Raw genomic sequence first — 22,299 nt, 5'->3', positions numbered from 1 at the left:
CAGGAGGCAGAGTATCAGTGCCAATGAACTCACTCAGAAAATTGCAAAGAAGTGGGGAGGAGGATTTCCATTGACTGGGATCTTCATGTTCCCCTCCCAGCTACCCTTGGCCCAAAAGACCTACCCACCTTTGGACCAATGACCCTTGAAAACTCTAAGCTCAACACTGACTGGTTTAGGGGAGTAGAGCCACCCTATCCTTTGTCCCCCAACCCTATTGGTTGTGGACAGCCTACACTGTGGTCTCATACTCCAGTAGCTCCCGGGAGGCCCCCATGCTTCGGTATTGCAAGCGAGGGGTGGCCGGGGATGAATACTCAAGTGCCAGAATGGTCTTACGGAGCCGGCGGTCTATAAAATGGGCATCCCATGCTGGATACTTTTTTCGGGGTAGGTCTATTCGGATCACAGGCCCCTCTGTCCGGGGGGTGCGAGCCACTGGTGTGGCAGGGAGACTGGGTCGGACCTGGAAGACAGCTGGTGTACCACTGTCCCGGTCTCCAGGGACCCCATCCCGCTCTCCACCTGTAGTCCGGGGCAGAGACCGTGGGGGACTGGTAACCGCATCAACAGATGGACCAGATGGGCCAGCACCCACAGCCTCAGGAAAGATGCCCCCGGGAGCCTGGGGGCCAAACATAGGCCCATTGGGGTGCAGGAGGCAGTAATAGACAAGCATGAAAAAGATGCCGAGGGCAAAGCTAGCTGCCACCACGCACACCATGATTAAGGCGCTGAAGTCAGTGGGGAAGTTGTGGTTGTAGTACCAGAAGCCAGTCAGGGCAGCATTCTCCACCAGGACGATACAGTAGTAGATGGACATCCGGCAGCGACTGGGCCCCTCCTTGACGTTGAACCAGCAAAAGATGTAGATGATGCCCACCACCATGTTGTAGATGATCTCTTCCCACTTGGACATACAGAAGTCTGTCTCCCCCTGGATGACCCAGAAGGTCATGACGCACCAGTGGGCAACAATGAAGATGCCAAAGTAGAGCTGGAAGACGCTGGCAAAGAGCGCAAAGGCCAAGGCTCGAGCGGCTATGGTGAAGAGGTGCCAGAGGATCTGGACGATAGCCCCTTTGTAGGACATGGCTCGCTTGTCGTCCCTTGAGTCCCGAAGCACCTTCTGATAAGAAGCAATTATCCAGGCCAATGATACCAGTGAGGCTGAGGCTGAGAGACCTGTGGAGACAGGGGCCAGAGGTGGGAGGTGGGGGAGGGGCCAGGGTTAAGGATAGGGCAAGGACTCAAAGGGAGGGAGAAGCGAGGTAGCCAGAGGTGGGGAGGAGGGCTCAGTGTTCAGGGCAGGGTCTCTGTGAGGAGAGATAAGGACAAGGTGGTAGGGGTTGGGATGGGGATAAGGGTTAGGGTTAGGGTCTCTGAGAGCAGATGGGGTAAGAGGTCATAGAACCATAGGTTTGGAGCTAAAAGGGAGTTCAGAGGTCATTAGACTAACCTATTCATTTTACAGATGTGGAAAACTAATCCCAGAGAAAATAAGGGAATAGTGAAGCCAAGATTCAGACCCAGCCCCTCTAACTCCAAGTCCAACAATCTTTCTGTTATTCTTCCCTCTTTTTACCTTATCTCAGGATACCTACATCCTGAGAGTTTAGTCAAATTCCTGTAGGAAAACTCCTGTGGAGAACAGAGAAATGGATGGTATGAGAGGAGAGGGAGATTTTTGAGAGTGAAGGGAGTGATGGGAGGCAGCACCTGAGGTAGTTGACATCAGGGCTATGTATGAATACAGATCAGGATCTCTGAGATTAGAAGTGCAGAGGAATCTAGAAGAGGGAGTTGGCAGCTGTGGATAGTAGAAGGGGAATGGGGGGAAAGGCAGAGGAAGAAGTAAGAGAATGAAGAAAAGCAAAGGATAAAGAGAGAGAGAGAGATGTGAGAAGAATGAGGGGGAGGGACGGAGAGATGGGTAAGCAGCCAGTCAATGGTTGGGCAGAAAATAGAAACACAGAGAACTGGATGATCCAGTGAACTAGAAGGTAGAAAGGACCAGGCCAAGCCAAACACTTTTGTCTTGCTTCCCTCACTTAAGCTGAACCCAACCAGGTGATTTTGCTGACTGGGCCTGAGGGCTTTGGGAGGATTAGGACAGAAGCCAAGCAGTTCTTTCCACCAGAGGATCCCAAGGACACCTCAGGCAGGCCTATGGCATGGGCAAGGGAGAAAGAGAAAGAGATAGAGAAAAAGACAGAGGTCTGAACATCAAGAAATAGGGAGAAAGCCCTTGGCCAGATCTCAGAGGAATGAGGATATGCCAGGAGCCAAGCACCCTGACCTACCTTAGATCATTCACAACAAATCACTCTCACCATTGACGCTAAGGAATCTCCCAAGCCAGGAGATCATGCCAAGGGGTCTCCCAGAGAAGGACTGGGAAGAATGAAGGAGCCTTAGATGAGGGCCTGGGAGGGAAGAGGAGTCAGGAACCAGAAAGGGGAGGGAGTGGTAGGAATGGGGGAGGAGAGGAGAATCCCTAAGGTGAGGGATGGGTAGTCAGAGAACTGAGGGAAATTCAGGGTGAGTGCCTAGGAGAGGAAAACTGAGGAGGGTGGGCAAAGGACAAGACTCCTCCTCAGGGAGGGGCTGGGAACACCCTAGAGGGATGTCAGTGGTAAGAGGCGGTCTTAAGGTGAGGATCTGGGGACCCCAGGTCAGGGTGTGAAGGAGGAAGATGGGAGGAGGGAAGCGTTAGGCCCTCACCCTGCAGGGCTTCGATGTGTCCTTGGAGGACCATGATGCTGAGCTGTAGCACAAGTTGTGGGGCGCTCTTCAGGAAGGCCTCCAGCAGGCGCAGCATACTGATGTCGGCACTCTCAAACATCATGCGCCAGTAAAAGTGGCGCCTCAGTTGCTCCCCATGCCAGCGGCTCTGCAGACCCAGGTACATGGCCCGGAGGTACCTGGGGAAGATGGGACAGTGGGCAAGTGTGTGTGTTTGGGGGTGGGGACAGGTGCTTCCTAGGGCTAACAGCCCCCAACCATGCTCAAGGTAGACGAATTTTCTCCAGTCAGGTGGAAAGGCAGGGAGTCTATGACTCCTGGCAGATTGCCTTGGAGAGAGGGATGGGGACTTTAATAATAACAGCTCTCTTTTGAGTGCTTTTGGGTTTATAAAGCACTGTCTGCAATGGTCCTGGGAGTCAAGGATGCTTATTCCCATTTTACTGGAGAGAAACTGAATCTCAGAGAGATTAAGAACCTGGTCTTAAATCATTACTAGCATCAGAATAAGATTCAAACCCAAGCCCCTTGACTCCAAATCCAGGGTTCTTGCTACTACTATAGTATGATAGCTTTTTTTTTTTTTTAGGTTTTTGCAAGGCAAACAGGGTTAAGTGGCTTGCCCAAGGCCACGCAGCTAGGTAATCATTAAGTGTCTGAGACCGGATTTGAACCCAGGTACTCCTGACTCCAGGGCCGATGCTTTATCCACTACACCACCTAGCCGACCCTATAGTATAATAGCTTTAATCTAGTCTGTGGCATCTCAACCATTTTTGTACCATGGACCTCTTTAGCTGTTTTTCAGAACCTACTTATGGGAGCCTTCTCAGCATAATATCTATTACCTACATTTATTTAAATTTTAGTTAGAAGATAGAGCATTGGCCTTGCAATCAGGAGGATGGGAGTTCGAATCCTTCCTCTTGACTCTTACTAGCTGTGTGACCTTGGGCAAGTCACTTGACCCTGATTGCCTCACATCCAGGGCTATCTTCAGTCATCCTGATTCATATCTGGCCACTGGACCCAGATGGCTCTGGACCAGAAAGTAGGGCTGGTGATGTAGCACAGACCCCCCCCCCACTCACTCAAATCCAATTCATGTGCTTGTCATGGCATCACATCTCTGATGTCGTGGTCTTTTTCAAAAATGAAGGACAAACATTATTATCATTATTATTAATGAAAATAAAGATGTGGTTTTTTCATGGTCCCCTGAAATCAATCCACAGACCCCTTTAATACCCCAGGTTAAGAAAGGAAGGAAACAATCATCTATTAAGCATCTCTTAGGTCAGATACTATGCTAAGCATTTTTTACAAATAATATCTCATATGATCTTCCCAACAACCCTGAGAGGTAGATACTATTATTATCTCTTTTACAGTTGAGGCAACTGAGGCAGACAGATGTTAATTGACTTGCCCAGGCTCATATAGCTGGTAAATATTTGAAGTCAGCTTTTTTTTTTTTTTAGGTTTTTGCAAGGCAAATGGGGTTAAGTAGCTTGCCCAAGGCCACACAGCTAGATAATTAAGTGTCTGAGCAATGCTTTATCCACTGCGCCACTTAGCTGCCCCCCGAAGTCAGCTTTGAACTTAACTTGCCCTCAATTCACTGCCCTCACTGCTTTATCTAATCCAATCCCCTCCCTTTACACTAAGGAAACCAAGGCCTAGTGACTTGCTCAAGGTCCTACATTGAGTTACTAGACAGACTGTACCCAGAACTCATTTATGAATAATCATAGTAACAAGTCCCATTCTATAGCTCTTTGAGGGCTAGAGAAATACAAAGTATTTTTTTTATTTGCAATTTTCTCTCTTTTTCTCCCTCTCTCTTTTCTTCTGTCTCCTTCCTTTCTCCCTAGTTGCCAATACTCTTTTCTGGACTCATCCTATGAGGATGCTAATATGGCCAATAATATATGGCCAGTATCAACCCTGATTTACAGACCAAGAAACTGAGACCCAGAGAAGTGATCTCCTTTTCTAATGTTCCCATGGCTAGTAGGGTCAAAACTTCCCTGGAATCTAGTTAAGCTTTCTGCAAGCCAAGCCTAGTGCTCTTTCCATCATGGTGGCCTCCACTCTTTGGCTGGGATCCATGGCCACAGCTCAATGCTGACTCAGAGGAGCATCAGGTTGGGGGATCAGAAGTAGCAGTATAAGCAAAAGCTAATGAGGAAGCTGGGATTGGCTCATTGTTGGAGGGGATCCAGACCCCCACACACACATCCTTCCTCTCCAACCCTACCCACCCCCACTGAGGGTCCCTTAGGCCTCACCTTCTGCAGCCTTGGGGGCTTCCAGCCCTGCCACCAGGGACCCTGGGACAAGCGGTCATTATTTACAAGAAGCTGCCCAGCCTGGCAGTCTTTGTCACCCTCCCCTCTTCCCTATTCCCTGCAGCTCTAGGCTCCTACAGGAAGAAGAGAGCAGCTGGTCCTACTGTGAACAAGGTCTGGGGAGGAGGGAGTAGGAGCTGCAGAAGAAGGGAGGGGGGTCCCAATGGAAGGCCCAGAGTGCCATCTGTTTGCCTGGCTTCAGTCAGGGTGAGGATCCAAGGAGGGCCTGGGACCAGCTCCCAGACCCACCAGCATCTATCACCACATGACAAGCAGCCTCTGCCCCTACCCACCTGCTCTGCCTCCTGTCTTCATTCAAGCCAGTTCTAGACACATAAAATAATAATATTAATAATGATTTCCCTTTCTATATAGTACATTAAGGTTTTACAAACCATACAACGCTAGTGAACTGGGACAGTGCAAGTATTATCATCCCCATTTTACTGAAGAAGAAACTGAGGCCCAGAGAAGTACCCAAGGTTGTCAAACAGCAAGTATTATGGCAAAGCAGAGATCTGAACCAGAGCTAGCAAACAAAAGATTCTTCCCCCATCTCTTCCTCCCTCTCTGTTTTTCTGCCTCTATCTTCTCTCTCTCTCTCTCTCTCTCTCTCTCTCTCTCTCTCTCTCTCTCTCTCTCTCTCTCTCTCTTCTCCTCCTTCTATCCCTCTCCAGCAGGAGAGGAAAGCTATAGTTGTTCATTTCCCCCAATCTAAGCCACTAATCCTCAACTCCCAACTGGACCCCCTTCTTCAATACCCGACCCTCTTCAGAAGGAAGCTCCTTCTGTATGATTAGAAGGAGAGGGAGAGAGAGAAGAGAGACGAGAGACAGAGAGAGATATCTTCCCCACCTTTGCGCCTGTACTGACCAGCTAATCCCACCCAAGTAAGAGACTGAGATGTCTGCCAACAGAGAAAAATCAAAGGATGAAGGTGCCCAGGGTTTTGGGTTTGCATTCCATGTGTGGGGCTTTGTGGGGTAGTATGCCATCTGTCTGAACTGTCATCCTACATTCATGGTCCTCTTGGAATGTAGGGCCTGAGAATTCTGTAACTAACTGTGTATAGAACCAGGGCAACTTGGATCTTCAGAGAGGATAAATAGTTCACATTTTTTTGGTAGAGTTTTTGAGTTTACAATACCCTTTCCCCACAATAACTTGTGTAGGGATGGCAGGGGCTTGGGTGGGGATCTGGGACACAATGCAAATAATATTGAACCCATTTAACAAGAGAGGAGAAAGAGGCTCAGTGAGATACCAGTCTTGCCTTTATGAATTAGGGACAGAACCAGCCTGTGGAGGGGGTGGGGTGTGTGTGTAAATATATAAATACATAAAGATAGATATCTCTCTCTGATTTTATATAGATATAGATATAGATATAGATATAGATATATAGATATAGATATGAAAACCATCGTTTCTGTAGGACTTTCTTTTTTTACTTTTGCAAGGCAATGGGGTTAAGTAACTTGCCCAAGGTCACACAACTTGCTAATTATTAAGTCTAAGGCCGATTTGAACTCAGGTCTTCCTGACTCTAGGGCCAGTGCTCTATCCATTGCTTCACCTAGTTGCTCTAATTTATAAACTGCTTCTTTTAAAACAAGCCTATAAAAGGGGCAGGACAAGGATGATTACCCTCCTTTTTAAGAAAAGGTGCAGAATTACAGGTTCAAAACTAAATAGAGTGAGAACTAAACTTAGTCCTTCATACTCCCAATTACTGATCTTTTCCAAATATGTCCCAATATATTGTATTATATTGTATTATATTGTATTATATTATATTATATTATATTATATTATATTATATATATTATATTATATTACTATTATATTATATTACTATTATATTACTATTATATTATATTACTATTATATTACTATATTATATTGCTATACTTGATTTCCTTTTTCCTACATTTCTCCCCTAGGGGCAGAGGTCTACTAATCTTTGATAACCTACCTCTTGGTCACTCAGGGAGGAAGGGAAAACTGAAGCTTTTTAGGATCTTTGAGTTCTTTGGAACTCTCTGCATTCTATAATCATAAAAGAAAATATCCATAGCCATCATTATGACAGATTTGTTTGGGGTTGGAGGAGAGGATAAATTCCTCAGATTCAGAGCAGAGCAAGTTTCCCTGGGATTAAATCTAGACTCTGGGTGAGAGGGAGTACTCTGTTAAATATCAGTTGGTCTGGGAGTTATAAAAAAAAAAAAGTTGAAGAAACAACACCAGACATAGCATAATACCTGAATCAGTAAGACCTGGGTTCAAATCTGAACGTGGATGCTTTCCAGTGGTGTGACTCTAGGTATGTCATTTAACCTCTGTCTGCCTCAGTTTCTTTAACTATAAAATGAGAATAATAACAGCGTGTATCTCTTAGGATTGCTGTGGGGATTAAATGAGTTAGTAATTATAAATCACAGCATAGTGTCTGAAGCAAAATACTATAAATGTTTATTATAATGTTTGCCCTTTATTTTTGAAGAAGACCACAACATTAGGGAGGTGAATTGGATTTGGGTAAGGGGGTGCTGTGCTAAATCACCAGCCTCATTCTCTCCTCCAGAGTCATTTGAATCCAATGGCCAGATATGGATCAGGACAACTGAAGATGGCCCTGGATGTGAGGCAATCAGGGTTAAGTGACTTGCCCAAGGACACATAGCTAGTGAGAATCAAGGGTCTGAGTCTGAATTCAAATTCCTATCCTCATGACTCCAAGGCCAGTGCTCTATCCACTGTGCCACCCAGCTGCCTCAAGTGTTCATTATTATCACATTTAACTCTTGGCTCCAGTATTTACTACCTATGTGACCCAGGATTGGTCATTGAAACTCTCTGAGCCTCAGTGTCTTCCCCTATGAAAAAGGAGTGTGAATATTTCTATTACTCGATGCACAGGGATGCTGTGAAGAAGGATGTTTTAAAACTGAAAAGTGCAATGACAATGTGAATTTTTTTGTTTTTGTTTTTGCAAGGCATTGGGGTTAAGTGACTTGCTTAAGGTCACACAGCTAGGTAATTATTAAGTGTCTGAGATCAGATTTGAATTCAGGTCCTCCTGACTCCAGGGTCAGTGCACCACCTAGCTGCCCCTAGACAATGTGAATTTTAGCAGTGACACTGATTTCTCCATGGTCATCAGGAAGAATGGCATGCACCCTGAAGCAGGGGCTTGAATCCAGATCTTTGGAATTTAAGGCTAGACTTCTTTCTACTTTACCCCATGTGACAAGGTAATATCACTGAGAAAATAGGGGGGCAGCTAGGTGGCACAGTGAATAGAGCACCAGCCCTGAAGTCAGGAGAACCTGAGTTCAAATTTGGCCTCAGACACTTAATAATTACATAGCTGTGTGATCTTGAGCAAGTCACTTAACCACATTGCCTTGCAAAAACAAACTAAAAAAAACAGAAAGAGAAAAAAGGGCAAGACTAATTAGGGTATAGATCAATAAAGAGGAGGGAGACTCAGTGAGCAGATGGGGTCTCAGTGAGAGGTCCTGACTCTAGATCAGTCTGTCTACCTAGCTATCTTTCTGATCTTGTCTCAAACCTTTTTCTGATTCTAGGTGAGTTTGTCCCCCTCCAGACTTACCCAATGTTAGGTCAGTCTGTATGCCTCTGCTCAGCTGTTCTTCCCTCCACCCCCTTCTGACTGTGGGTCCCTCTGTCTGTTTGGGTGTCTCTTACATCCTTGGTTTCTCCATCTGTCTGTCTCTTGGAGATTCTGCATGTGTCCTCCATGAGGTTTTTTTTTCCCCTTCTTAACTGATCTTAACAGATTCAAGCTAAAAATTCTTCTCCTAGAAGTCCTAATTCTCTCTCCAGAAAAACATCCTAGCTACTCCTAAACTGTGCAAATATGAAAAAAATGATTGTCCATGAGCCTGTACTGAAGGCTGTCCTTGGTGAATGGATAGGAGTGGGATACAATCTTGTGGGGAGTAAAAAATTTAAAAACATGGGTCAAATGAACACCTGCCCTTCAGATCCTGGGTCAGAGGTCAGAGGCTATAGCTTTGAACTGGAAGGAACCTTGGAGACAATCCAGACTGTTATTCGGTCATTTTTCAGTCATGTCTGACTGTTCATGATCCCATTTGGAATTTTCTTGGCACTAGTCCTGGAGTGGTTGGTCATTTTCTTCTCCAGCTCATTTTATTGATAAGAAAACTGAAGCAAACACGGTTAGGTGATTTGCCCAAGGTCACACTGCTTATAAATGACTGGAGTCAAATTTGAATTCAGGAAGATGAGTCTTCCTGACTCCAAGTCCAATACTCTATCCACTGCACCACCTAGCTGCCTGAATCATTGTTTTATTGTGGATGTTTGTCCTTCATTCTTTTTTTTTTAAGTTTTTGCAAGGCAATGGGGACAAGTGGCTTGCCCAAGGTCACACAGCTAAGCAATTATTCTATCTGGCTGCTCCTTGTCCTTCATTCTTGAAGATGACTATGGCATCAGGAAAGTGATGCCATGACAAGTATGTGATATGGATTTGAATTAGAGAGGGTGTGCAAAATCACCCGTCTGTCTCACTTTCTCCCTGAACCAGTGGCCAGATATGAATCAGTAGGACTGGAGATAGTCCTGAAGGAGAGGCAATTAGGGTTAGATGACTTGCCCATTGTCACATAGCTAGTAGGTATCAAGTATCTGAATTCAGGTCCTCCGGACTCCAGGGTTGATACTCTATCTATTTAGCTGCCCCAAATCATTGTGTACCCTTAGGAAGATAACCTCCCCTCCCTGGGTCTCAATTTTTTGCTCTATAAAATGAAAGAGCTAGACTCTTGGATTTCTCCTTGCAATGTAGGGAATACAGGCTTCTCAAGATCTATGCAAAAGGAGGGATCTTCCAGGCCCTGCTCTGGGAAACTGCATTCTCCTTACCACTTGCCCCACTTTTAATAGCCTGGATTCCTCATTTATATCATTAGATAGCAACTACGGTGAGCTTTTCTTAGAGGAGCTCATATTCCTGATATTGGCAGTAGAACAAGACATCAGTGTCAGCAAATAATTTGATTGTAATCACTTAGATAGCTATCTTGATGGGTGGGTAGGAAACCAAGCCACTGCTAGTAATCTTTGTGCCAGTGGCAATCAGCATGAAATATGTTATCAAATCAACTTTTTAAACCAAATATTTCTTAAATTGTAGTGTGAGTGGGGTGGCTAGGTGGTGCAGTGAATAGAGCATCAGTCCTGGAGTCAGGAGTACCTGAGTTCAAATCTGGCCTCAGACATTTAATAATTACCTAGCTGTGTGGCCTTGGGCAAGTCACTTAACCCCATTTGCCTTGCCAAAAAAAAAAAACCCCTTAAATTGTAGTGTGAGGACCTTTAATTTAAAAAAAATGTTATATTATTATGTAATACTTTATGTTTCTTCCTTAAGGATATGATTTCTCTCTCATCATATTCAACTTAGATCAATGCATACCATGGAAACAATGTAAAGACTAACAGACTGCCTTCTGTGGGGAGTGGGGAGAGGGAAGCAAGATTAAGGGGAAAATGTAAAATTCAAAGTAAATAAAATCTTTCAAAAAAAATTGTGGTGTGAGGGCATGGAGGAGCTCACTTGAGTACCAATAGTACCTGTTATTTTAACCAATTACTCTTACTAATAATAAGTTACTAAACTCAGTTTTTTCTAAATGGATGAAAGACTAGGTGGCGCAGTGGATAGAGTACGCACCCTAGAGTCAGGAGGACCTGATTTCAAATTCGACCTCATACATATAATAATTACTTAGCTGTGTAACCTTGGGCAAGTCACTTAACCCTATAGCCCTGTAAAAACTAACTAACTAACTAAATAAATAAATAAATTGATGGATGGATGGATCGATGGATGGATCAATGGATGAAAGACTGGACCAGCCTCCCAACTCTGAAGACCACAATTCTGTGTTAGAGGGGAAACCAAAGGTAGTGTACTGCATAATAATATAGTATAAAAGTATTGGGATTGGCGCTAAAAGATGGATTTGAGTATTGACTGTGCTATTTTAGCTAGCTATGTGACATTAGGCAAGTCACAAACTTATCTGAGCCATAGCTTCCTTTTTTGTAAAATGGTGATGGTGGAGACAGGAAGAAGATTACATAATAAAAGTTGACATTTATATGGTAAAAGACTTTATATATACATCATCTCATTTGATCCCCACATAAGCCCTATGAGTTAGATACTCCAGGCACGACTATTTTCATTTTACAGATAAGAAAACTGAGCTTCTTTCACACTACGTTGGTTTGCCCATCATTGCATAGTTGTCTCCATAGACGCACGACCACAATTCTAAGCTCCCACTCCCAGACTTGCTGCACACTCTCAGCCAAGTCTTTTTTCCTGTCTGGGTCTTCATTTCCATCTGTTAACTTCAATTCTACTAGACTAAGCTCGATAAAGTCAACTCTATGGGTTTTATTTAAACATCACACACTGCCCTCCTCCCAAGGTAATCAGCATGGTACTTGGACACAGCAGGCACTTGATATTATTTTGTTGGATAAAATCAATTTCATAAACATTTACTAAGTGCTTACTATATTCAGGCACAGTGTTTGGCACTAAGAATACAAAGACCTCAATCTCAAGGAGTTTATAGTCTAATCATATGGAAAGAATCATATGCATAAAGAATCATATGCATAAACTCCAAAGCTTAGAGGAGGCCACCTGAATTCAGATGTTTCAATCTAACCCTTTGAAGCCCAGAAAAAAAATCATAATTGTTAAAGTATCCTTGATCTGGGATTCTGGAGACCTGAGTTCTATTCTAGTACCAATTTGTCACCAATTTCATATGTAATTCTGAGTAAGTCACTTCACCAACCTGGGCTACCCTTCTAACTTCGGCATTCTTTGATTTTATGATCTCAGCTAATCACAGTACAGTTTTAAAGGCTAAATTACTGCCATGCCCCAATCCCAAACCACTCCTCACTTCCAACCCTCAGGCAGTCCTGGGTTAACACAGGAAACCCAGGTTCTGGTTCTAACTTTGCTGTTGACAGTGTGGCCTCTGCCAATTCATTCCCCTTCTCTTGAACCTTGGTTTCACCTCATCCAAATTGAGGGGCTTGAATTAGTGTTTTACCTTATATTTTTCAAGTTCCCTTTCAAACAGAAAGAGAATGGATTTGGAGTCTGAAGAGTCAGGTTCTAGCCCAGGCCTTGCCACTCTCATTAGCTCTGTGGTCATGGTCAAGGTGTCTTGGTAGGACTATTATTATTATATTATTATATGAACTATTTGTGCTTGACCCGAGGTGGACTCTTCTGAGCTCATATTAGTTTAATCAGATACATTATATCTCAACCCCAACATAGTGATGTCATTTGGATCCTCTTTGGGAATGCAGGTCAACCACCAACTAAATATGCCAGGATGAAAAATCAATAAATTTGGAGTTAGAGGACCTGGATTCAAACCCCACCCTTGTTACTTATTGTTCTGTGTCTTTAAGCAAATCACTTGCCTTTTCTGGGTCCAAGTTTCCTCAACTGTGAAATGAGTGGGCAGGTTTGAGATCTCTATGATTCATCTTTGGGCCTATTTTCCCTCTGGTTTAAAAGGGAAACAAATCATGCTTATATTCCTGCTTCTCAAAGTTGTAGGGAAAATACTAGAAAGCTTTCTCTGAAGGTGGGCTCTGTTCTTTTCTGCTCCTCCCCCCCTTTACTCCCTTTATCTCTCCTAGTCTTGTCTTTCTCCCCATTCCCCACCAGAAGAGTCACAGTGCAAAGCAGTGTGGTGATGTGTGGAGGGAGGTACCCAGAGGGGTGAATATCAGAGTTTGGAAGTTCAACAGAAAGAAGTTATTAAGAACTTCCAAACAGTCAGAGTTATTAAGATCTCTACAATGGATTTGGATGCTTTGATAATTAGAAATTCCCAAAACTCCTTGATTAGAAATCAGTTTTTGTTTGAACACCAGTGTTCAATCTGAAGTTAGATAGCCAACCCTTAGGGAAGCTGTGGAGGGATCCCTACAGTGGTTGAAAGTTTGGATTAGGGACTTCTTAGGTATGTTCTGACTGGTGAGGAGGACTCTGTGCCACGATTCTAAGAATCTATCTAATCCATATACCAATATACCAGAAACTGTTCTATTAGAAAGTCTTCATTCCCTAGTTCCATTACTTTTCTTTAGCATTCTTATTATCCAACTTAGCACTTAGGCTATTCATACTACCCATTGCCCTTTTCATACTGAGGACCTAGGAGTTTGTGCTTAATATAGTCAAGGGCTATGTGCTATCCCTGGAGTCAGGTAGACTCATCTTCCTGAATTCAAATCTGATCTCAGAATTTGTGACCCTGGATAAATCCCTTAATCCTGTTTGTCTCAGTTTCCTCATCTGTAAAATAAGCTAGCTGAGGTAATGGCAAACCACTTCAGTGGTTTTCTTCCAAGAAAATGACAATTGGGATCATGAAGAGTTGGACATGAATGAAAAATGATATAGGAACAACAAAGGATGTCAAAATGATCACTCTTCCACCCTACCACCATCTACCCAGATCATATATCCAGTTAATGGGAAAGGTGGGATTGGAATCCAGTTCTCCTAAATTGGTCAGAATTCTTTTCATTGTATTATAGAGTCATTGAATTTGGAGCTAGAAAGCTAGAGATTACAAATTTTAGAGTCTAACACTCTCCTTTTTACAGAAAAGGAAACTGATGTCCACAAAGGTAAAGGGTCTTGCGAGGATCCCATAAAGTATTAAGATGCAGAACTGGGATTTAAATCCAGTTATTATTGATGACTCATATCCAGTCTTTCTTCCTTTAACAAAGTTTCTGCCCATGATCCTGGGAGGTCTCAGAAATTACTAGAAAGAGTTTGAGGATCCAGTAGTCCTTGACAGAATTTATTGCCAAATCCCTTCTTGTTAATGGGCTTAGTAAATTATACTTATCAGGTTAACAGTCCACTCAGGAGAAAGCTGAAGATTAGCAAAAAGATAAATCCTGAGCAAGAAGCCCTTCTGTCCTAAAGGTCAGATATAGAGTTACGGGCTTAATTGGCTTTATATTCCCCAGAGTGGAGGCAGAAGAGAGACTCATGGGCTGAGCATATGGACCCCTAGGTCCACTTCCCAGCTTCAGACTTATGCTACCCTATCAACCAGGATGAGAAGGGAGCCCAGGAAGCTCTGAGTGAAAGGAGTCTGCCACTTGGGAAGGGGGTGGAGAATGGCCTCCACTCAGGAAGAATATTTTGAGATTTCCAAAGGATGATTTCTGAAGGGCACAAAATGTCTTCCAGTTTGAGATCATCTAGTTTAACCACCTCACCATCCAGACAAGGAAACTGACAGTTCCTTCCCACAGTGAGGGGAAGATGCTTGCCTAAAATCATACAGCAATAAACAATGAATTCAGACATTGCTTTGCTACCTGCTACCATTGTGACTTTGATAAATAAGTCTCTTTCCCTCTTCTGATCTCAGATTATTACTCTGTAAAGTGATGTGGATACACAGATAATCTCCAAGATCCTTCCTGGCCTTGAGTTTCATGATTTTAACTTCCTAAGTCAGTGGTGGGACAATGTGACTTTTTAACTGTGTAAAAGGTATGAGCCAGAATATTCTCCTGGACCTGCATTAGTTCACTTGGGGAATTTTCCAGTCAGAAAATCCTAACAGTAGCAATAATAATTATTTATATTTATATAGGCTTACAAAGCATGGTCTCTGATGATAACCCCATAAGTGCACTTAGTACAGTCAGTTTGGGGCAATAGAAAGAGCACAGAATTTGGAGTCAGAAAATGGAATTTACATTTCAAACTCTGATAATTACTACCTTGGTAACCTTCTTACTTAACTCCACTAAGTCTGTTTTCTTATCTAAAAAAATTAAAAGTTGAATTAGATTATTTCTTAAATGCCATCCAGCTCTAAATTCTACGATCCTATTTTACAGATGAAGGAACCGAGGTTCAGAAAGGTACAAATGACTTGACTAAAGTAAGAAAAGTAATCATTTAGGTCATATAATTCCACATATAAAAATACTCCACTCCATCAGACATGGATTCAATTACTTTCTCAGGATTTTTGTTCATTTAGTTACATCCACAGACTGGTGCTGCCTTATATATAGACTAAGGAACTCAGACTTGTTGTCCAAGAAGGAAATCAGAAGTAAGCTAGAAGAGGGTGAGAATGGAGAGTAGAACAGATTGCTCGATTATCTTGCCCTAGAACTAGTATAAATTACCTGATAGTCATCATAAAATTCCAGAACTGAAAAGGGATCTCAGTTTGGTACAGGGGAAAGAATGCTGGAGGACACTGACTTTGGAGTCAGAAACAAAGGCTTGAATGTAGATTCTTCCACTCTACCAAGTCACTTCATCTCTAAGGCTCTAGGGGTCCTCACCTTTAAAATGAGGGGTATAGACTTTAAGATCCCTGCCAGCTCTAAAGCTATATTTCTCAAGTCCAGCCTCCTCATTTTTTTGAGAAGGAAACTGAGTCTTATAGAGAATGGAGGGGAACTACTCAAAATTCAATTAGTGGAAATATTAAGCATGGAACCCGACTCCTGACTTCTAGTTTCTACTCAGTGTCTATATGACCTTACCTCCCTTCTCAATTCCTTCTCTCAAAATATCTCAATCCCTGACTTTCCTCTATTTTCTTAGAATAAGTGACTGAATTTTAGCATGTTAAAACTGAAAGGCCCTTAGAAGGCAGGCTACAAAATGTGAAAATCAGAAGATACCTGAGAACATAAGCATCTGAGCTAAACTTTGAACTACAGATGTCAGATCTAAAAGAGACCTGAGAGATTTGGTTCAATGTCTTCATTTTATTGAAGACATTTTTGTCCCAGAGAAAAACCTGGTCCTCTCTGCTAATTTTTCTGGAACTCATCTCCATTTGGCCATCAGAGTGGCTATCCCTAGTCCCAGTCTTCCATCCAGTGCTGGAGGTGGCACTATTCTGGTGCTACCCTCTACACAAGATCTTTCCCAATCTCACCAATTCTTAGTGTTCTATCCTTCTTGATATTACTTTGTATTGTATGTTTTCACCTGTATATATGCTATTTACTCCCCCCCCCAAAGTAGAAGAAGGAGGGGAGGGGATGGTGTTTTTTTTCCTCTTTATATCCTCATTACCTAGTGTAGAGGAGATGCTTAATAACTATTGAATTGAAGCCACCATCTCTGTTCATTTATTTCCAGCCTTTTTTGAGGACAGTTTTCAGTTAGTTAAAGAATGCAGAGGTGGATCATTGTAAGGAGATTCTGAAAGGAGAATAAAGGGTATGGTTTGAGGTTGCTAGTGAGTAAAGGCCAGTTATGTAGGACTTAGGCTGATGGACAGAGGGAACTGAGCTTTGGCTACCAAGAATAGGAAGTTACCATTTCAGTATCTAAAAATATCTCTCTCCATCTGTCCACTCAGTCAACGGAAGAATAAATGTGGATTGGTTCCTGGATATAGACTTGATTATTTTTATGCATCAGGCTAATAATAATAATAATACTTTGAATGGTGAATTTCTCCAAGATAGTCTGAGGGAAATCAAGTTTGCCATCTTACTGGTGATTGGTTCTGTCACAAATGGGGGAAACTGAGGTTTAGAGAGGCATGGTTACACAGTCAACATGACACATGGTGTAGACAACTAGAACAAAAACTAGAAGTCTTGATCCCAAGGTCCAATGCTCTTTCTTCCAAGCCAAGCGGAGAATGATGATGATAACAACATACTAATATTTTGCTTTTGTATGTTGATTGATACTTTTCAAAGCACTTTCACATCCATTATCTCATTTGATCCTCACATGAACTTTCTGAAGTATGAAGGATAAATATTAGCTCTGTTCCACAGGTTAGGAAATTAAGCCAAAGAAAGGGTAAGGAACAGTTCATAATCAAGGTTATTAATAGAGATAGCACTAATAGAGAACCCAGGCCTTCTGACTCATGTAGAACTTCTTTCAGTAGAATAGCCTACATTTTCCCTTCCCCAAGTAGTGTCAATATAGGACAACCTGGTTCATCCCAACAAGATAGGAGCTTATTCTACTAAGAGTAGATTATGGATTAACTAGGGAATAGGGGAGTTACATTCATCATAGGAGTTTCATTCTTTTGAATGAAGAGATCTTTTTTACAGGATTCTCCAGTTCTTGGTCCTGTTAAAGTGAAGTTTTCTTTCAATGTGCTTCCCATTGCCTTTATTGGGGAAAATTCTTTTAGGTCCAACTCAGCTCAAAGGGCTCCAATTGCAAGGGAAGGAAAGAAATTGGAATAAATTGGAACAAATCTATGAAAAAACTTTAAGCTCTCCCCTCCCATGGAAGCTAAACAGTTTTTTCTTTTTCCCTTATGGGTTCCGAGAGATGACAAAGATGGTTTCCAAATTCCTATTGAGGTGAGGAGAAAGAATCATTACCCCAAATCTAGTTCCAATCATAGAATATAAAGGCTACTCAGAATACAGAATACCAGAGCTGGAAGGGACCTTAGAATTTAAGAATTATTAGATTTGGAAGAAACCTTAGAGATAATTTTTGCTCTGTATGTGAGAAAAGTAAGGCACAGAATGGGGAAGGAATTTGCAGACCTCAGAACTTGAAAATGGCAAAATCAGGATTTGCAATAAAGTCCTCTGACTCTATTAGTTTTATGTCCTTAGCCCTACACTAAACTAAGAGTTGGCAACCCTGAAAAAGCAGTTCAGTACAGGGGGGGAAATAAATATTGGTGGAGAGTAGGAAGCTTTCAAAGTCGTGAAACAATGGGCCTGTTTTCTTGGGCTTACTTTCCTTTCCAAGGATCCCCTTTCTTGGGGTTTAAGGTGGAGACAAAAAAGGGAGGGAAAGACTTGGAGTACTAAAAAGAGGCAACAGAATGGAGATGTCAATTTATCAATACATACTAGTTGAATATTGACTGCTGATTGTAGACCAATGATCTTCAGACCAGGAAATGAGGGTGAGGGTATATGGGGAAGGGATGAAGAGAACTAAAGAAATGAGAAGTTCTGCTGCCTCTCACAACCCTTTCAAAGATCCCCTTTTTCAAAAGCTTTTTTTTTTATCATTCCTAAATTCTCCTCACATTAAAAGAACAAACATTTCCAGATAGCATGATATTGTCAAAAAGGAAATGACCTTTGAATCAGAAGATTTGGGTTTAAGTCCTAATTGTCATTTACCATTTGTATGACCTTAAACCTCACTTAAATGTATAAGACTAAATTTCCCTATCTATAAAATGAGATTATAACAGATTATATTTGTAAAAAGTTCCAGTTCTGACAATCGATGAGACTATGAAAGAGCCTTTTACTTGGAATCATGATTCTAGTCCTGGTTCTGTCGCACTTGCTGTGTGACTTTGGGGAAGTCACTTATCCTTTCTGAGCCTTAATTTCCTCCTCATTACAAGAGGGTTTGACAAGAAGGCCTCTAAGTTCTGAGATAGTCCTTCCAGTTTTGACATTCTGTGATTCTCTCACCTCGTCCCTCATCTTGTATTGCCTCACGCAGGCGGGGCCAGAGGGGAGACCCTCTGGGATGTGAGGGAGAGGAGAGAGGGCAGGGTGGGGCTGGGAAATATGGGGAAGGAAATGAATAAGACCAGTCCCTCCCAGTCCTTCCCCCACCATTTTTCCCTGTCTCCAACCTCCCCTCCCAGACCTCTTGCCCCCCCCCACATCAGATCAGATCAGATTCGATCCCACGCCATCCCATGCCATCCCATGCCATCCCATCCCATGCCATCCCATCCCATCCCATGCCATCCCATGCCATCCCATCCCGCCCCATCTAGCGGAACCTCCTCATTTTCCTACCTCCAGACCTGTCCGAGCTGCAGGACGTGAACTAGCGACTGCAGGAGCCAGACGCAGAGGCGGCAGCAGCGGCGGCGCGGCCGCCGGGCGCCAGATAGAGCGGGAGGGGCGGGCACGCCGGGCCCCGGGCCGGGCCCGCTGTCCTTGGTGCTGAAGGCGGCGCCGGCGCTGACGCTGGCGCTGGTGCTGTCCTTGGTGCTGAAGGCGGTCGCGGCGGCACCTGGCCCGGCTCCGGCGGACGAGTAGTCGTAGACAAACCATCGGAAGCTGAGCAGCTGCACCACGAGGGAGGGCAGTAACGCAAAGAGCAGCGTGAGGCCGAACAAGACGGGCTGGCCCTGGAGGTAGTAGTCAGCCGCCAGCCACAGGTCGGTGGCCCCGTCGGAGAAGAAGACCAGCAGCGCGCACAGCGCCCAGCAGCAGTCCCACAGGCTGTAGCGGGGCCGCCGTGCCCCTCCCGAGAGCAGCCCGGCCCCAGCCCCGGCCCCGGCCCCCAGGGCCCCCGGAGGCCCCGAGCCGGCCCGGGCCGCGCTGGCCGCCCCCTCCGGGCCCGGGCTGGCCGCGGCGGCGCCTCCATCCGACTTCGCGGCCATGTTGGCGGAGGAGGAGGCGGGGAGAGACTTCCGGGCGGCCGCGTGGGGGGGGGGGAGGGGGCAGGGGGCGGCGGTGGTTGAGAGGAGGTTCTTGCTGGTGCTCCTCTCTTCTTCCTCCTCCTCTTCCTCCCCCTGCTCTTCTGCTCCTCCTCCTCTCCTCCTCCTCCTCCCCTTTCTTATTCTGCCTCCCCTTCCTCCACCTTTCTCCTCCCCTCTTCAATTATTCACTGACCCTACTCTGCTCCCGCTTCCCCTAGTTGATGGGGGGATGTAATGGGGCAGCCAGGAGAGGGCAAAGATCTAGGAGGAGTTGGGAAGAGGTTGCATCCCTGGTTACTCCTCATTCCCTCCCTCTGCCGCGCCCCTTTCCCTTTTCCAAATAGAACTCCAGCCCCCCCTTTCATCCTTTTTCATCTCTCCTTCAAGTGCCCCCCCTTCCCCCAGTACTACATTCATTCATCTTTCCTGTCTCCCTTCTCTCCACTCCACCTCTCCATTCATTTCAAGGGGTCTGATCCTACTCTGGCCTTGTAGGGTGTGGCCGAGACTGGAAGAAGGGAGTTGAAGTCCCATTTGGTGGGTGTCCTAATACCTCCAGAACTGGAAAGCTTAAGGAAGAAATGTATAGTCAGACAATGTTAGCGCTGGAGAGGACCTTAGAAAATAGAACACAGAATATGAGAACTAGGAAGGCATCTTACAATAGAGAAAAGAGATCAGAGCTGCGACAGAACAATCTGGTATAGTTGAAAGGCTTTGTAGTCAGAGGACCTGTTTTTTAAATCCTGGCTCTTTTCTCAGTATGACCCTGGTCAAATAATTTCATTCTCCTGGGCCACAATTTCCTCTGTAAAACGAAGAGATTAAACTAAATGATCCCTAAGGTTTCTTCTTACTCTGTATTTATGATCCTAAGACTTTAGAATTCTTTAATATTAGTTGCTGATTTTCAATAGAAGCTCTTACATAAATGAACTCATAAATCAGTACTATTCTTTCCCAAAATACATTAAAATAAATCTGAGTTGGAAGGACTTTGAAATTGTTTAAATTTCTATAGTGTTGATGTTAGTGTTATACAGACTATAGAAAGAGAAAGGTTTAGAAGAAGGTGAGATTCTGTGGTAATTATCGGATCCTGTAAAAACAAAGAGATAGAACTTGTCCAAACCTGAACAAAGTGTTTCCCTCAAAACCAGCACTACTAGATAGTACAATTACTATTATCTACATTTTATAAATGTGGAAACAAAAAGAAATTAAATAAATTCCTCCATGGTCAGAAAGCTAGTGAAGTCTGAGGAGAGATTTGAACAGATTCCATGATTTCTCCCATCATCCAGTAGAATTTCAAAGCTGGAAGAGACCTTAGAGATTATCTAGTCTAGTGATTCTTAACTTTCTTGTGTCATGGACCACCTTATTAACAGTCTGGTGAAGTCTTAATATTTTAGGATACATTAAAAAATCCATATGATTACAATGGAAATACTGTTATCAAAATATAAAGAATCAAAATCAGATTCTCCGAAATATATCTATAAACCTGTTGGTGGTTCTTGATCCCCAAGTTAAGAATCCTTGATACCCCTTCTTTTTATAACTGAGAAAACTGAATCATAGAAAAGGGAGTGACTTCCTCAGGGTCACCTCACATAGGGAAAGACTCAAGACCAGAATTCAAATTTTGCAACTCCTAAGCCAATGAATGGGCTTTCAATGACCCCATTTTGCTACTCCTGAAGAACTACTGCTGTTTCCACTAGAGTTAGGGATTGGAAGTGTTGATAGAACTCTCTACTTTCACCTCTCAGCACTATATATCTAAGTCAGTAAATATTAGGGTGACACCCACTTCCCATTCATTTCAGGTGTGTAGGTCTTATACCATCTCTAGATAAAGAAACCCCTCTTTGAGCCCCTGCCTTGATTAGAAGACAGTTTTTATTAATGCTCTCCCTCTTCAAACCCCTAACCCTATTCACAGTTCTGACCCCCAGGATCCTTTCTGAGTCTTATGATAGAGGAGAGGGAGGTTTCCCTATAGAAAAGTTCTCAAGAGTCTTGAACTGCTGGGTGAGGGAGATGGCAGTTCTCAAGAGTTCTGAGACAGTCTCACAGTCAGCAGAAAGCCTCTGCCTGCCTGCCTAACTTCCTTCCCAGCTGATGCTCCCCCAGTGTGGGCCCATCCTGGCTTAGGGCCATGCCTGGGGGCTGTGCCAGACCCAGCTGTTGCTGACAATCTCTAGAGATGGAGGAGGGGAAGGTAGGGAACTGGAAGAGCTTTTCCCTGCTGAATCAATGCTGGTGGTCACCATCTAAGGGACAGCTGTGGGGTGCCCATCAATTGGCTGTTGTGGACTGCTATGGACTCTTGCTGACAGTCTCTAGAGATGGAATAAAGAGCTGGGAGAGCTCTGAAGATTCAGTATTGGTGGTCCTCACCCAAGGAACAACTGTGAGGTGCCAACTATGTGGAGAATATGAATATAAGATTGCAGGAGATTGTCTAGGCTTGGGGTGAGGATAGGGGATAAAACATAGGCTACCTCCTGTCTCCTCTAAGTCATCCATATGTAACATAGCTTCAGAAACTCCAACTCTTCTTCAGACTCCTCTTTGAAGTTCTCATGGGACCTTTGAAGACCATTCCAGAAATAACTGTTTATTAGGACAGGTTTGAGGGGAATGGGGTAGATGCACCTCAGCATGATAGAAAAGGGAGATTGGAATTG

At 43.8% G+C, this 22,299-nt stretch overlaps 1 protein-coding gene across 1 annotated transcript; it reads right to left on the bottom strand.

Annotated features, from left to right (window-relative positions):
- Positions 1-232: 232 nt before the first annotated feature.
- Positions 233-19,564, bottom strand: XKR7 (XK related 7). The gene is made up of 3 exons (XM_074228903.1): positions 18,972-19,564; positions 2,741-2,924; positions 233-1,213 (listed from the first exon to the last, which is right to left on the bottom strand). The coding sequence occupies exons 1-3, from the start codon at positions 19,562-19,564 to the stop codon at positions 233-235; spliced, it is 1,758 nt and encodes a 585-aa protein (XP_074085004.1).
- Positions 19,565-22,299: the final 2,735 nt, after the last annotated feature.

Source organism: Macrotis lagotis, chromosome 1 (genome assembly GCF_037893015.1).
Source record: "Macrotis lagotis isolate mMagLag1 chromosome 1, bilby.v1.9.chrom.fasta, whole genome shotgun sequence".
NCBI classification, from domain to species: domain Eukaryota; kingdom Metazoa; phylum Chordata; class Mammalia; order Peramelemorphia; family Peramelidae; genus Macrotis; species Macrotis lagotis.
The sequence above is the reverse complement of the archived record's forward strand: the minus strand, read 5'-3'. Positions and strand labels throughout refer to the sequence as shown.